General features: G+C 32.0%; 1 protein-coding gene across 3 annotated transcripts; it reads left to right on the forward strand.

Moving 5' to 3' along the window:
* The first annotated feature begins 1,093 nt into the window (after positions 1–1,093).
* Positions 1,094–11,227, forward strand: LOC126868091 (Krueppel homolog 1-like). Of its 3 annotated transcripts, none has more exons than XR_007690526.1 (4): positions 1,094–1,423; positions 4,107–4,878; positions 5,405–6,207; positions 7,636–11,227. XR_007690526.1 is itself a non-coding variant. In XM_050623300.1 (4 exons), the coding sequence occupies exons 3-4, from the start codon at positions 4,129–4,131 to the stop codon at positions 6,155–6,157; spliced, it is 1,503 nt and encodes a 500-aa protein (XP_050479257.1). In that variant the 5' UTR covers positions 1,094–1,260; positions 1,362–1,423; positions 4,107–4,128; the 3' UTR covers positions 6,158–11,227. The 3 variants fall into 3 exon arrangements, 2 of the variants coding, with proteins under 2 accessions (XP_050479257.1, XP_050479258.1); XM_050623300.1 differs by having other exon boundaries at positions 1,094–1,260; positions 1,362–1,423; positions 5,405–11,227; XM_050623301.1 differs by lacking the exon at positions 1,094–1,423 and adding an exon at positions 2,799–3,321 and having other exon boundaries at positions 5,405–11,227.
* Positions 11,228–13,651: the final 2,424 nt, after the last annotated feature.

Here is a 13,651-nt window from a genome sequence, read left to right on the forward strand (position 1 = left end):
TAACGTAACCAATTTCTTCAATTCCATAGGTTTGTTTAGTAATTATGTTAAATTTTAATATGTACAAATTTGTAAGTATCTTAGGTAAAATGTTTGTCGAATTTTATTGTGATAAAATAAAAGATAAAATTTTCGTGTATCGTGACAAAAAGAGAACTAATGATACATACCAAGGAAACAATAATGACAGATAAGGCAAGGATAGTCAACTAGTGACGAAAACTGAAAGAAAGAAAGAGAAAGTAATACACGCGCCGATCATGAATTCACCAACACATTTGCGTCGACCGGATTTAACCTCTGGCAGCTTCCTGTACCGGCTGTTAAATATCATGCAGACTGCCTTTTCCTCGTCATTAATGAACACTCCTTTTCGATGTGCTAATGTTTTTGCATTTACAGGTGTATATGAATACCTGATAACTAATGCTTTTAACTTTTATAAAAATATTTTACTTTTTGTATTTTTCAAAATACATACATGTAAACATTGGGAATTAAAGATCTTATTTCTTTCAATTTAATGTTTATGACTATATATAATATATATATAAATTATAACATGTATGTAGTATTTCATACATGTATTTACAAAAGTTGTTATTTTTAAAATAACATAATAAATATAACAGTGTTGTATTTTAATACCGTTTATTTACTAATTTTTGCATTTTTTACTCAAAAATTTGCTAAATAGAAATAACTGTTTATCTATATAATACTACATGCACATACACTATATGCCCAATATAAATAATTTTCGAACACGAAAGTCGAGTGAACCGACTTAGATTCGACGTAAGTGATATAAATCCCGAGCCGAATACATATTTTGATTATTCTAGCGATGGTAACAAATCTGTGATTAATCAACCTTATCATAACGTACGGTGGCGTCACATATGCGTGTGTAGAATACGCGTCTCATACACTCTCTATAGACTGAAGATATCTATGTCTCCGTCTGTCGACGGTCTTTGTCATGCTTATATCGCGGGGTCGGCCGAAACCACGACTACTGCCTCCACGTGCTGCGAAAAGCACTTACTCGCCCTAAATTGTAGGTCGCCGCCGTTGTTGCAGTAGTGGGGGCAACCAGAGTGGAGGGGCAGGGTCGAGCACGGCACTTCGGTCATGATCGATGATTTCCGTCGCCGTTCGGTATGGCCAGGCGGTAAACATTACACAGTACGATTGGCCGTGTCCTGAGGGTCCTTTGGTTTCGTTTTCGAGTTTGAGTTTTTCGTCGGCATTCAGTTGGTGAGAAGTGACAAACAAACGTGATATGCGTTAAAGAGAACATCCGTAATTCGTTTCTGTTCTGATTTCTCGCGTTATTTCGTTTATTCGTTGTTCTCCAGAGGATGATGAGCTGGAACGTGGGATTTCTTGGCCGTGGAAGGGTTTAACGAAAACCTCACAGGTGGGAGATTTTGACATTTCTGCGTCATATATTCCACGAGAAACAATAAATTTATAATAGAGACTTTTGATACTGTGGATTTTTAAAGACTATTGAAAACGATAGTTAAACGTAGTTTTGCTTACATTCCTTTCAATTAGCTAAATTAACATACGTACTGGAATTTTATTATATAAAAAAATTGTAAAATCAATGACAATTTAAAAGAAATGATAATTTGAATCTGTACTCGATTTTTTTATGGACAGCCAATGTTAAGATGTAATACAAAATTAAGTATTTTTTTTTTTTTTAATTTTCGAAAAACATCATTATTAAGAAAGTGGAGGAAAGAGCGAGAAATTGCTGACTCTGAAATCGATAGTTTTCTCCTTGGCCGCGAACTTCGGTCGCGCTAGTGGCGCTATTTTTCGTGATCAATCGCATTTTCCGTATCCTGGAAGTGTTGCGAAATTGATAAAAAGGATAGGAGATTGAGGTGGGGGGAGGGGATATCTTTGTGATAAAAAGAAAGAAAAATCGCGATAGATTCGCTTAGGAGAGGCGATATGTAGCTGCGGTTCGTGATGTAACTCAACGTCCTTACTGCGCGGCGAGTTGCACGAGGTCGGTGATCGCTATAAAAAAATGCGGCGAATACACGTGGAGGCAGTGGTAGGCGGTTTCTACCGCGGCGCGGTATTGCACCACCGCCGACCGCGACGACTGCCTCACTGAGAGCCGCGCGTGCAGGTTTAACCCAGCCTTAACCTATTCTGAACCGACGACCTCGTACGAATGTGCGAACAATGTCGGGTTTCTTCAATAAGCTTTCCTATTAAATTAGAAATTTAGATGTCAAGCGTTTCCATTACGTCTTGCTATTTAAATAGCCTTCAAGGAATATACTAAATTAATTTTACTCGAAAGATTAATATGTATGTATATTTATTAAGATCAGTCGAGCTACTGCTGTTTTACTACGTATCTCTGATGGCATTAATTAAAATTTAAAATGGTCTTGTTACACGATTTCATAAAAAATTTATCGAAATTTGTTTGAGATAAGATTATTATTATTATGTCTTAAGAAATTGATTGAGAAATACTTAATTAATAAATGGTAAATAAATCTTTGATTGTAAAAATACTAATAAATGTCAATCTAAATATTCTTAATTTTATTGATATAGTACGTAACAGATTAAAATGATAATTTTTATTTCAGGCTATTGTGTATAATGGAAATTTCTTTACTTTCATATATATAAATTTCTGTAGAACGAAATTGATAATGTGTATTCTAATTAGCAAACTCTCTATTTCATATTTGTTAACAATTATTACTAAAAAGATGAAAATAATCTTACAAATTACTTTTTATACAATAATACAAAATGAAAGAAAAAATATAGCTTCTTAAAACATAAAGTCAACAGTAATGGTGTATTATATAGTAAATAAATTAGTAGGAAAATATCTTTGGTAAGTGGTTAAGATGATCATGGTCTTTTTCTAAATAAACGGAATGAAAAGGTAGTGAGCGTGACAGGTTCGGTGCGTCGATAATACGTTCGGGTCCATCATAGGCCCGGTAAAATCGGGGACGGGCTAAAATTGCAGGATGCGTGCGCGTATTTGATGCGTGAGCGTGCGTGTACCCACGGGGCGGCGCGTCGCACGATTCGTGGGCGTTTTTTTAGGATTTGAAAAGAGTCAAATGGTGGGGAACGGAGCCGTATTACCCCAGTGTTTCGAAGCAGCGCGTAATCAAAGCGTTTAGACACAGTTGCGTTCACACGTAGGACGACGCAACGTCATACTGTTTCCTTCTTATCTATCGCATGTCGATCTACCTCACAAGAATAGTCTTCCACTGTACAAATAAATGCTTTATTGTTATTGTTATTATTCTACAGGTAAATCGACTTGATGACGTTTTTGTATTTATATTTATATTTTTTTAAATAGAGTTTGATGATCAAAATTATAACTTCTGTACTATAAAAATATCGCATTTTCTTTTTCTTTTTTTCTTCCTTTTAAATGAATTTTGATGATTATAATTGATTATATATAAGATTTATTCTTTTTTTTTGTATTATAAAATTTTTCTGGACAGATATATTTAAAGACAGTACCTGTTATATATTGTGTTGATTAATTGTAACTTTGAGCGATGCTTTTTAAAACATTTTTTATAGAAAATAGATTCGTTACCGTTTTTATAATTTACTTCGTAAAATTTGTAATTTGTAAAAAATATATGTGCACTGAATTATTAAAGAACATTGTGAAATGCTTTTAATGTTATGTACATTGTTGCAGCATGTCATTTGTTTTCATGACAGAGTCACGTAAATAAATTCCATTGTAATACTGAAATCCAAATATAATACTTACACTTGTCTTTAAAATGATATCATTTTTCGATTTCATTACTTCAATTCAATTTATCCAGATATAAAAAGTGAAATAAGTATTTTTACGAAGGCTCGCTACAAATATGTTAATTTATTTAATAAATGCCTTTAATTTATTTATTAATAGCATTTTCAAATAATAAATTTTTCACCTGATTTTTAAAACAGTGTTTTTCAACTGCGAATTACTTGTAGTGATTCCATATTTTATGGTAAATTTAATAACTTTAAAAAATCCTATTCAATAAAAATCAGCCATCGTTTTCTTCTATTACTTTCAGATTGATACGTTCGTAGCGAAGAATGGTGAGTTACTATCAAGCGAAACAGATGACAAATTCGACGAGTATGTCGGTCAACAACGAGATATCAACCGTGGAGCCAGTAAACCCGGTGAAAAGTCTCGTATGTAGTCCGGATTTGAGCGTGTTCACACCAGCGTGCAGTGGCGAGACTCTATCGGCAAACGTCGAGGAGAAGACGTACCAGTGTTTGCTGTGTCAAAAGGTTTTTAATCAGAAGAGTTTGTATCAGAGCCACCTCCGTTCGCACGGTAAAGAAGGCGAAGATCCTTACCGATGCAATATTTGCGGGAAAACTTTTGCGGTACCTGCGCGATTGACTAGACATTATCGTACGCATACTGGTGAAAAACCGTACAGATGCGAATTTTGTGGTAAATCGTTTTCCGTAAAAGAGAATTTAAGCGTGCATCGTCGTATACATACGAAAGAAAAGCCTTATAAGTGTGGTGTGTGCGAACGTGCATTTGAACATAGTGGTAAGCTGCATCGACATATGCGAATTCACACCGGAGAACGGCCACACAAGTGTACAGTCTGCTCGAAAACGTTCATTCAAAGCGGACAGTTGGTAATACACATGCGCACGCATACCGGGGAAAAACCATACGTTTGCAAGTCCTGTGGCAAGGGATTTACATGCTCTAAGCAACTGAAGGTACATACCCGCACGCACACCGGGGAGAAACCTTACACTTGCGACATCTGTGGTAAAGCCTTCGGTTACAACCATGTCCTCAAATTGCATCAGGTTTGTTCACTTCTGATAATATACTATGCATAGATGAAGTTTTGTATATATAAAATCTCCATAATTTATTCACTGATATTACTTTATATTAACACTTATATTTAGCTATAATTAATATAACTTATATTCTAACCATTTGTTGCTTTAAACAAAGATTACATAATAATATTATATTATTTTATAATAACGTCAATATAAAGTAAACTCAGTTTCATAAGGATAAATCCAAGATTTAATGTATTATAATTACATATATAATTATATATACCTATACGCATATACATGATTTCTTAAACATTATCATCAGGTATATGTAAAATTTAATTAAGGCCTTCCAAATTTTACGTACACCTGATAATAAAGTTTAAAATTTAATGGTTAAAATTTAATTAATGCCTTTCAAATTTTAATTCAAATTAATGTTACGTTATAAAATGTAAATTATAATGATTTTGTAATTGTTTTGTAATTTTAATGTTCCATTAGAGACTTAAACTCATATAATAAACTATTATAAATGTATTAGGTTGCCCACTATGGTGAAAAAGTTTATAAGTGCACACTATGTCATGAGACGTTTGGTTCAAAGAAGACAATGGAGTTACACATTAAAACACATTCAGACTCATCGGTCACTGGTTCTCCTCGGGACTCACCAATTGAGCCAGAGATTGAGATCTCGCAGGCAAATAGTGTAGGCACTGCTAGTGACAAGGAGAACTGCAAGACTGAAGAGCCAATTGATGATGCTGCTGCTTATGACGACGCTCCACGAGAATTTCCTTATTACATGTATTCCAGAGAGCAGTATTCACAACCGCTTCTGATGCCTAGTGAAGATAGAGCTTTTCAAACGACGTCTGTAGTCCCTGTAGAACAGTCTCACTTGTTTCTGTATCCTGAGGTTTCTCCAACATACACTGGTCTTGGAATTCAAAGCAACGAATTTGTCAGTGACTGCTCGTCTCTTCTCAATTTACCAGGGAACGACGCTCGTAGAAGAGTAGAGGCTGCACTAGAAGCAGTCGAAGAAGAAAGACAGAGGGAGTATGGCATCAGGATTGAAAGAGAACCGATTTTAACTCCTCCAAGTAGCAATCCCGTAAGTCCTGTTCCTTCGCCGGATCCTCTCGATTTGGCAATTCCAGTACGAGAAACGTTAATTCTCCCACCAAGAAAACGGTGTAAAATGATCCTGGAGTCAATGGAAAGTGAGAGAAATGGTCTTATCGCCTCTCAAAGACAGAACTCTGTTATCCAATTTGCAAAAGCATCATAGTGCAAGATGTGGAAGGAATTGATTCTGAACCAGTGATAATTTCATAGACGGTGAGACATAATCTAAGTTTTGTGAGGAGGTATAAAGAACTAGATAATAGAGGTGTGCGGTTATGCCTATGTTCAGCAACGGAACAAACCTCTTGATAAATGAAATCGGACGGCTTCTTGGCACACTCGTTTTGCCCGAATGTTTCGGGATAAGCATGAACTGACAGTATTGCTTTGCATCGGTTCGACAGAAGATCGACTCAAAAGCCCGATAGATCCAGCTATGTATTAAGAGGAGATTGATAAACATGTTTTTTGTATGCTAATTTAAAACTGTAAAGCATTTGGTTTTTTCATATAGAGTTTGTAGCAAACAGCGTGCTTTTAGTCGTTTATACTTGTTTTATTTTAACCTTATACTTTATTTTTTATGTAAAGTCATTGAAATATTTTGTAATTAACTTAAAATCATTGTTAAAGTAAAAAGAATCTTTCTTCCAAATTTTCCAAATATAATATTTATTCATTTAAGATTTATCATCACCGTTTCTTTCCATTTCCTTTTAATACGTAGTTGAATGTATCGGGCTCTGAAACCAATCCTGTCCGACTTTTGCCTAGCCGATCAAAAGCGATACTGCCCGTTCATGCTTATTCCGAAACATTTCGGAATCCGAGCAAAACGGGTGTAGTGAGTCCCGCTCGAAATTCTTTTTTTTGTTGGTCCGTTTTAAAGTTCGGAACATGTTCGAGACGATCCGCACATCTCTACGAGATATACATTCAGAGTAGTAATGGGCTGAAAAAATTCAGATAACTAATGTTACAAATTACTGAAGAACTTGTTGAGCTTTTAATTGTCTTAACAAACTTTGAATTTTGGAGTATAACGATTAAAATATGACTAATAGAAATAATTTTAATGCACTGATAAAATATTTCAATACTGTTACAACAAATTCAAAGATTTTAAGACTCTTAAATCTTACATTATATTGAAATAAGATAGACATTTAAGAGAAAGATGAAAAAATGCCCATTGCTAACTGATTAAAGAACTTTGTGCTGCGGGAATGATAGAGTTATCTTGCAGTGGAATTTCACTGCGGTATTATACGATCTGAGTTAATTGTTTTTATACCGAGTATTTTCTGAATATTTTGGGGTTTTCTTCAAACATTCAAATACTTTTTCAAAACGAAGTACAAAGAATAAGAAATTGATGGAAATAATTTTTCTAATAGAGTCGTATTTAATTTTTGCGACTGACAAGAAACATTTAATTAGTAATCGAACTGACAATAACTTTTCTTACATTTTGAACTGTGAAAGTTTGAAGAAAGTCGAAAATTATATCGGAAAATATACTTTACAAGCCTTAAATGAACCAATAGAAAAACGTCCAGTAATTTTACCACTTGAAAAAGTAATTCTGAAAACTTTGCAGTCTAATAAGAGTATGATACAGTGGCCTCATTACATTCGCAGATTCAACTGGTTCCGAGAACTGTTTACACGTGCCTCAGGGTAAACATCGTAACACACTTAGAGCTCGCCAGCAGATCATCTATTACTTATAAACTGCCAAAGGATATAAAGGAAATGCTAGCTCTTTTCGTACTATCGCAAGCTATTTGGAACATTTTTGACAAGAATAATATCAGAAAAGGATTCCCATTCAGAACTGCATTAGCTGAACATTATGAATCTAAAAATTGTATAACTTACAATGTTAAATGATTTTATTTTATTTTTAAAAACGCCGAAATTCTGCGTTATAAAGAATGAGATCGTTCGTTCTACTTTCTTCAATATAATATGCGTAGCTGGCGTGCTCAGTGTAATTTTTCGTATTTCACGTTATATAATATATATAGATATGTGTGTGTGCGTGTGCATATATGTATGTACATCATTGAATTGTAACGAATTAGTGTAAAAGTAATGAAGATCGTGCAGGTCACCGTGGCAGAACTAGCATCATCGTTATAGAGGGCTTAGAACGATCGTAATCGGGAGAATTTTTAGATTTTATTTTAACTTTTGTTGTACAAAAAAAAAGTACAAAAATATTTGACACAAAGAGTATAAATAATACGATTAACCTATTATAATATTTCTAAAAGTCAACCAATTCAAATTCTGAACAAATGAATTCAAATAAATTATTTAATCTTTTTGATATTGATAAATTATAATTTAAAATTTTATCCAGATTTTAAAAATTTGAGATAAACAATCGAACGTATCGACTATTTGCGAAGCCTACGCCACTGTTACCAAAAATGAATCGTTTTCTTCCTCCAAGTAATTTATTCCTTTTTTCTGGAGGTTAAATTAAAATGTTATGCGTGTTTGCTATATTATAAGGTTTTCTATATCCAACGTTTACGCGAAGATCAAAGATTTAAATTTCTTGCCAAAACTAACAAGACTGATACCAGTCTAAAGAAAAATTTTCTTTGCATAAACAAATTTCCAACTACGTATTAATACGATGCGATAAAAGTGATATTAAAATATGTTATTGCTCAATTTCGTCATCATTAGTCTCGTAATGTTTGTTTAAACAAACTGTTTAAATCATCCTTATTAATGATTTATCATTGCATTGAAAGCGAACAGGAAATACATTGAAGGCACTGTACAAATTCAATTTACATACTTTCATAAATGATTACTTTTAATTCCAAAATGCGCTTCCAGATGGCGCTAGTTTGCTGTCACAAATTGCTAACAATATTTAATCCTGTAATAATTGGTATATTAATATCTTGCAGTTTATTCTTTTCTTTATTTCTTAACAAATGTATACAAATGATGAATTGCTTTAAATTCCTTTGTAATCCATTTGCAGTTACTGGTCTGTTTTACAAATTTATTGAAATTTCAATGTATTTATATTATCAGTATCTTTGGTGTATTAATTCTTCAATATTGACTATATTAAGGCCTCTGTCGATACAGTAGTTTCTGTACAGCAGCTGTCCGTGAAAAAAATAGATTCAATTTAGAACAAAACACTTTACTTGTGTTTCTATATATCTATTATGATAGAAGAAAGCATAACAAAAGGTTCAACTATCTGTTTCGTTAAACCATCAGGATCCGCAAATATGATTGTAGAAGCACACTAATTTCAAGTACAAAAGCATTGAGTCAAATTCAAGATTCAACAATCTTATAAAAAAAAAGAAAAAAAAAGAATTAATATTATATATGTATATTTAATTCCCAATGAGTAGTATTGACTACCTTAAGAGGCTTAGTTTTAATGAAACAGATCTTACTGGAATATAACTGATCAAAGTTCTCACTGTGAGAGTGGAGCTGGTAAGGAAGAAAGTACCAAACTCATTATTAAAAACTTCATTATGCCAGAGTATCGAGAGGAGCTATGCTCACTGCCAGTACAAGTATGTCTGTGTATACAACACATACGAGTTTAATATTAAATATTAAATTGTATCGTCACAATTTACAATTTGAAGCCATTTGTATTTACATTTGGCATCGCTCCAGTATGGCATACGGAATGTTTTATAAATTGTGAAATAATTTAATGGTAGATTTCGCGAAATGCATCAAATAAGCGACAGCGTAATAATGTTAATAATATTAAATAAATTTAACAAAAAAATAAATTACACACGAAGTTTGAATCTGTATTTATAGCCGAATTTGATATTATCATTTTTATTGTAACATTCTGAAGTTCGCTTCAAAAATATTATAGTTCATAAAATTTTATTATGGTCTTATTATAAAAAGCGTTTTAACATTATTAAAATTAAATGTACTTTGCGTTTAAATCTACCACTAATTATCGATCTGTGGTTTATAAAACAGCTTGAGTATACACTGAGCCATGTTTATATTAATAAGTAATGTAATATTTATATAGGAGCTCATGTATATTACACCTTTTCCTTTTCTTCTTTTTTTTTTTTTTTTTTTTTTTTTTACGAGAATGATTCGACACGTGGCCTATTCCTATTTTTTAAGACGTTGAAACTTTTTGTTGTGTGCGAATTATATTCTCATTTATTATATAAATCACGCATGACATGAATTTTATGTGCAATTGTATATTTAAGTTTTCTGGGGCGATTCGATTAGCGCTTCCCTTTCTTCATTGTTTTATTAACTCTCAGTAAACATGTTTTTAACTAAGAAAATACTCGAGTGTATTGTTAGAAATTTTAATGATTGTTATTATTGTTGATTTCGAAGCGCTTGAAATTAGCTTACCATAAAAATTCGTTTTTCATTAAGTCATCGAGCATAGGCCACGTGAGAGTATATGGAGAAAGAAAATGGATGCGAATTGTTAAGTATTACGATGATGATAAGAAATAGATTGAAATGTGCAGAGACAGCTCTAGTGTAATATTATGATTATCTGTTATTACTTATTATTTTTAAGATATACAAATACATGCCAAATGGGATATGTTTTATCCCATTATCTCGAGCGTGTGGAACTGATTACACATAAAGAAAAAGAAAGAAAAGAGTTTTGTAGAGATTCATTTATACAAGATACTTTCAATAAGAACAGAAGAGTACATTTGTATAAGAGTCCAAAAGGAACGAATGTATTTTTTCGTTTCTCGCGCCCTCATTGATCGATCAATAAAGTAGAAAACGTATAATAATAAAATATCAGTGTTCATTACGAATTAACAAAGATAGAAACAATGACAGAGAGATCAGCGCGCGTGAAACTGAAAAATAAATATCCTTTCAAAAATTACTCGCTGCAATAATTTTAATTGCAATTAATTTTAAGTCGAGGCATCATCCTTCGTTATTTTTTGCATCGACAAGAATTTCCAGAGGTCAGAAATTTTCCGATAATTGATAGGCACTAATAATTGTATTTTCTTGTTTTACTCCGCCAAAGTGCGTACGAATAATTTCATAGTCAGCCTTCGACAGGAAATATATTTATTTATTTAATATATGTAGCTATATCTATATATTATTTATATATGTATTTTTTTTGCCGTATGTCGGAACAAACTTTCGTGTATTCACTGCATTAAAATATATTCTATCGTAAATGTTGTTTTTGGAATTTTACGTTTAATTTTAAATAATAAGCTTACACAAAACATGGTCTTATCATGTGTACACCTCATGAATCTATTCGCCAATGTTTTGGTACTTTTACTACAAACACAATACATATATCTTTACCTCGATTTGAATTTGACACGCCAGGCATTTGGAAAGTAACGTTTTACATTTCTCGTTATATTTCGTAGACAATACAGTATAACTATATTAAAGTTAGAATTATGCAGTTTTTAACGAGACACGTGATGCTTTTGCTAATGTCTTTATAATTATCAATTAAAGTAATTGATCTTGGTTGCATTTCTAAAATTCTTGTTTTCAATAATCCAATAAAAAAAGAAGGGATTAATATTTGATAATTCCACTTGTACATATATTCGTATGTTTACTTTCTTTGTGCAACATTAAATTACAGAATAAACGCTAATTTAGCGTCAACTGCCTGCCATTAATTAGTATATACAAAAATATATATATATATATATATGCATTATACATACGTATGTACAATTTGTCTGGTTTATTGAACTCATAACGTTCGAATGCCAAAAAATATGAATGATATGAAAAATGTTTCAGGTAAAAATTATATGATATCGAGGGAGACATAGTATGTCTTTTGCCTATTTGACCTTGCGATGACATCGAAACGTCCTATGAAGATCGTAATAAAATTTTTAAATGGGAACCTACTTTTTTATAACGTATTCTTGTAGCTGTCATTTAGATGTTCCCGAGACACTACACTACTAACTAGTGTCTTTCGCATTATGCGAATTGCCGTAGTAAATACAGTATATACTGGGTGTCTCGTTTTAATCGTTTGTCGTGATTATCTCTTAAACTGTTTGTTATTCCAAACTATTTTTATGCTTCAGGCGTGATTTATTTTGTTTCAAGAGATATTTTAAGGCGAATTCATTAATCTAGAATATATGGATTTTTATGATTATCTGGTGGTACCCTATGAAATTTTGTAAGAGATAAAATTTATTTTAAAAAAACCACTATATCTACGATAATATGAATTACTATAAGAATTTTCCAAGAAATTAATTATATTATAAATATCAATAATAAATAATAACACAAAAAATTGAAAAATTAAATTGAGACACCCTATATATGAGATGTTCCATAAATTTTATTATATGTACAGATTTAGTAAATTTATTGAATAAGTATGCATTATATATTGATACGTTAGATATATCGAGTTGTATGATTTTTTTATTATACCTTTTATACATATATATACATACATATACATATATACATACAACAAATTTTATAAATATTCGCCCTTTTAAAATATTTCTTGACAGGAAATATAGTTGCTTTTAGCCTTGTGTGTTTATTTAATGTTAAATTAAACAGGCATCATTAACGTTCAATTAAATTAATTGATTAACAGCAAAAATATTAAATTAGTAAATTAGTTGGCACTAAGTATTACAAGCTTCTTAATGTATTAATATAATTAATCTATATATTTTCGTTATTGAATTATACAAATACATTTTCAAAACTATTTTTGGTTTATTTATTAAGAGATTATTACGATGTAGTATATCTTGCATATAAAAATACATATAAAATTTATATTGTTTCACTTTGGAGGAATACGACCGGTGAACACTGATTCATCCCTTAAAGTGACATAGTTTAAATTTAACTCTAGTTCCTTGGATCTTTCGAGCCACAAACTACTCAATTGTTTGAGGCTGCTGAAAACGATTCACGCTACTCGATTTTTTCGAGCTGTTCGGTTCTTTCAGGTATCTATTCAAATCGAATCGGTAACCGATTCAATCTCGGCTCGGCTTGACTTTCGAGCAGTTCGAATATTCGTGCACTACTTTAGAAACTAACTACTAAGTAATACTCCTTGTTCAACCTAGTCTGATCGATTTTAAGTTGTCTTGATCAATCTTCACTCGATAATGAATTTTGCAGTGGATGCGATCTATCCCCAGATCTTGGATTAAAATTTTCAAAAATAATAGTTTTTGGAATCCCAAAGTATTCTATCGCTCGCACATACAATACAAACGACAATTTTTATTAATTGCAATTCGCATACGTACCACATTCTAGAGTATTCTAAAATTCTATCCAAGTACTCTATCACTTTCTAATTTTCCACTGAAGTCTAAATAGCTCTTTAATCTGTGTATTACTCACACACATAGATTCATTGCTATAAAGTCTCGCAGTAAGAAGATGAAAAAGAAATATAGATAGGAAATTATGTGAAGGAACAGAAGGGTGTTTGGAACATTTATTATATAGCTGTAGGGAAATCGATAGGGAAATTTGGAAAGAGATTAGATTAGGAAGTATATTATACAGCTCAGGAGATGTTAAGGGAATAAAATGAATAAGAGAAATAGAAAGACTGAGAAAACAAGTAGATAACAGA

Source organism: Bombus huntii, chromosome 7 (assembly GCF_024542735.1).
Source record: "Bombus huntii isolate Logan2020A chromosome 7, iyBomHunt1.1, whole genome shotgun sequence".
Classification (NCBI taxonomy): domain Eukaryota; kingdom Metazoa; phylum Arthropoda; class Insecta; order Hymenoptera; family Apidae; genus Bombus; species Bombus huntii.

Coding starts and splice junctions, on each gene's coding strand:
- LOC126868091 (XM_050623300.1), top strand. CDS start 4,129: ATGGTGAGTTACTATCAAGCGAAACAGATGACAAATTCGACGAGTATG. Junction 4,879..5,404: donor ATGTCCTCAAATTGCATCAG/GTTTGTTCACTT, acceptor TAAATGTATTAG/GTTGCCCACTATGGTGAAAA.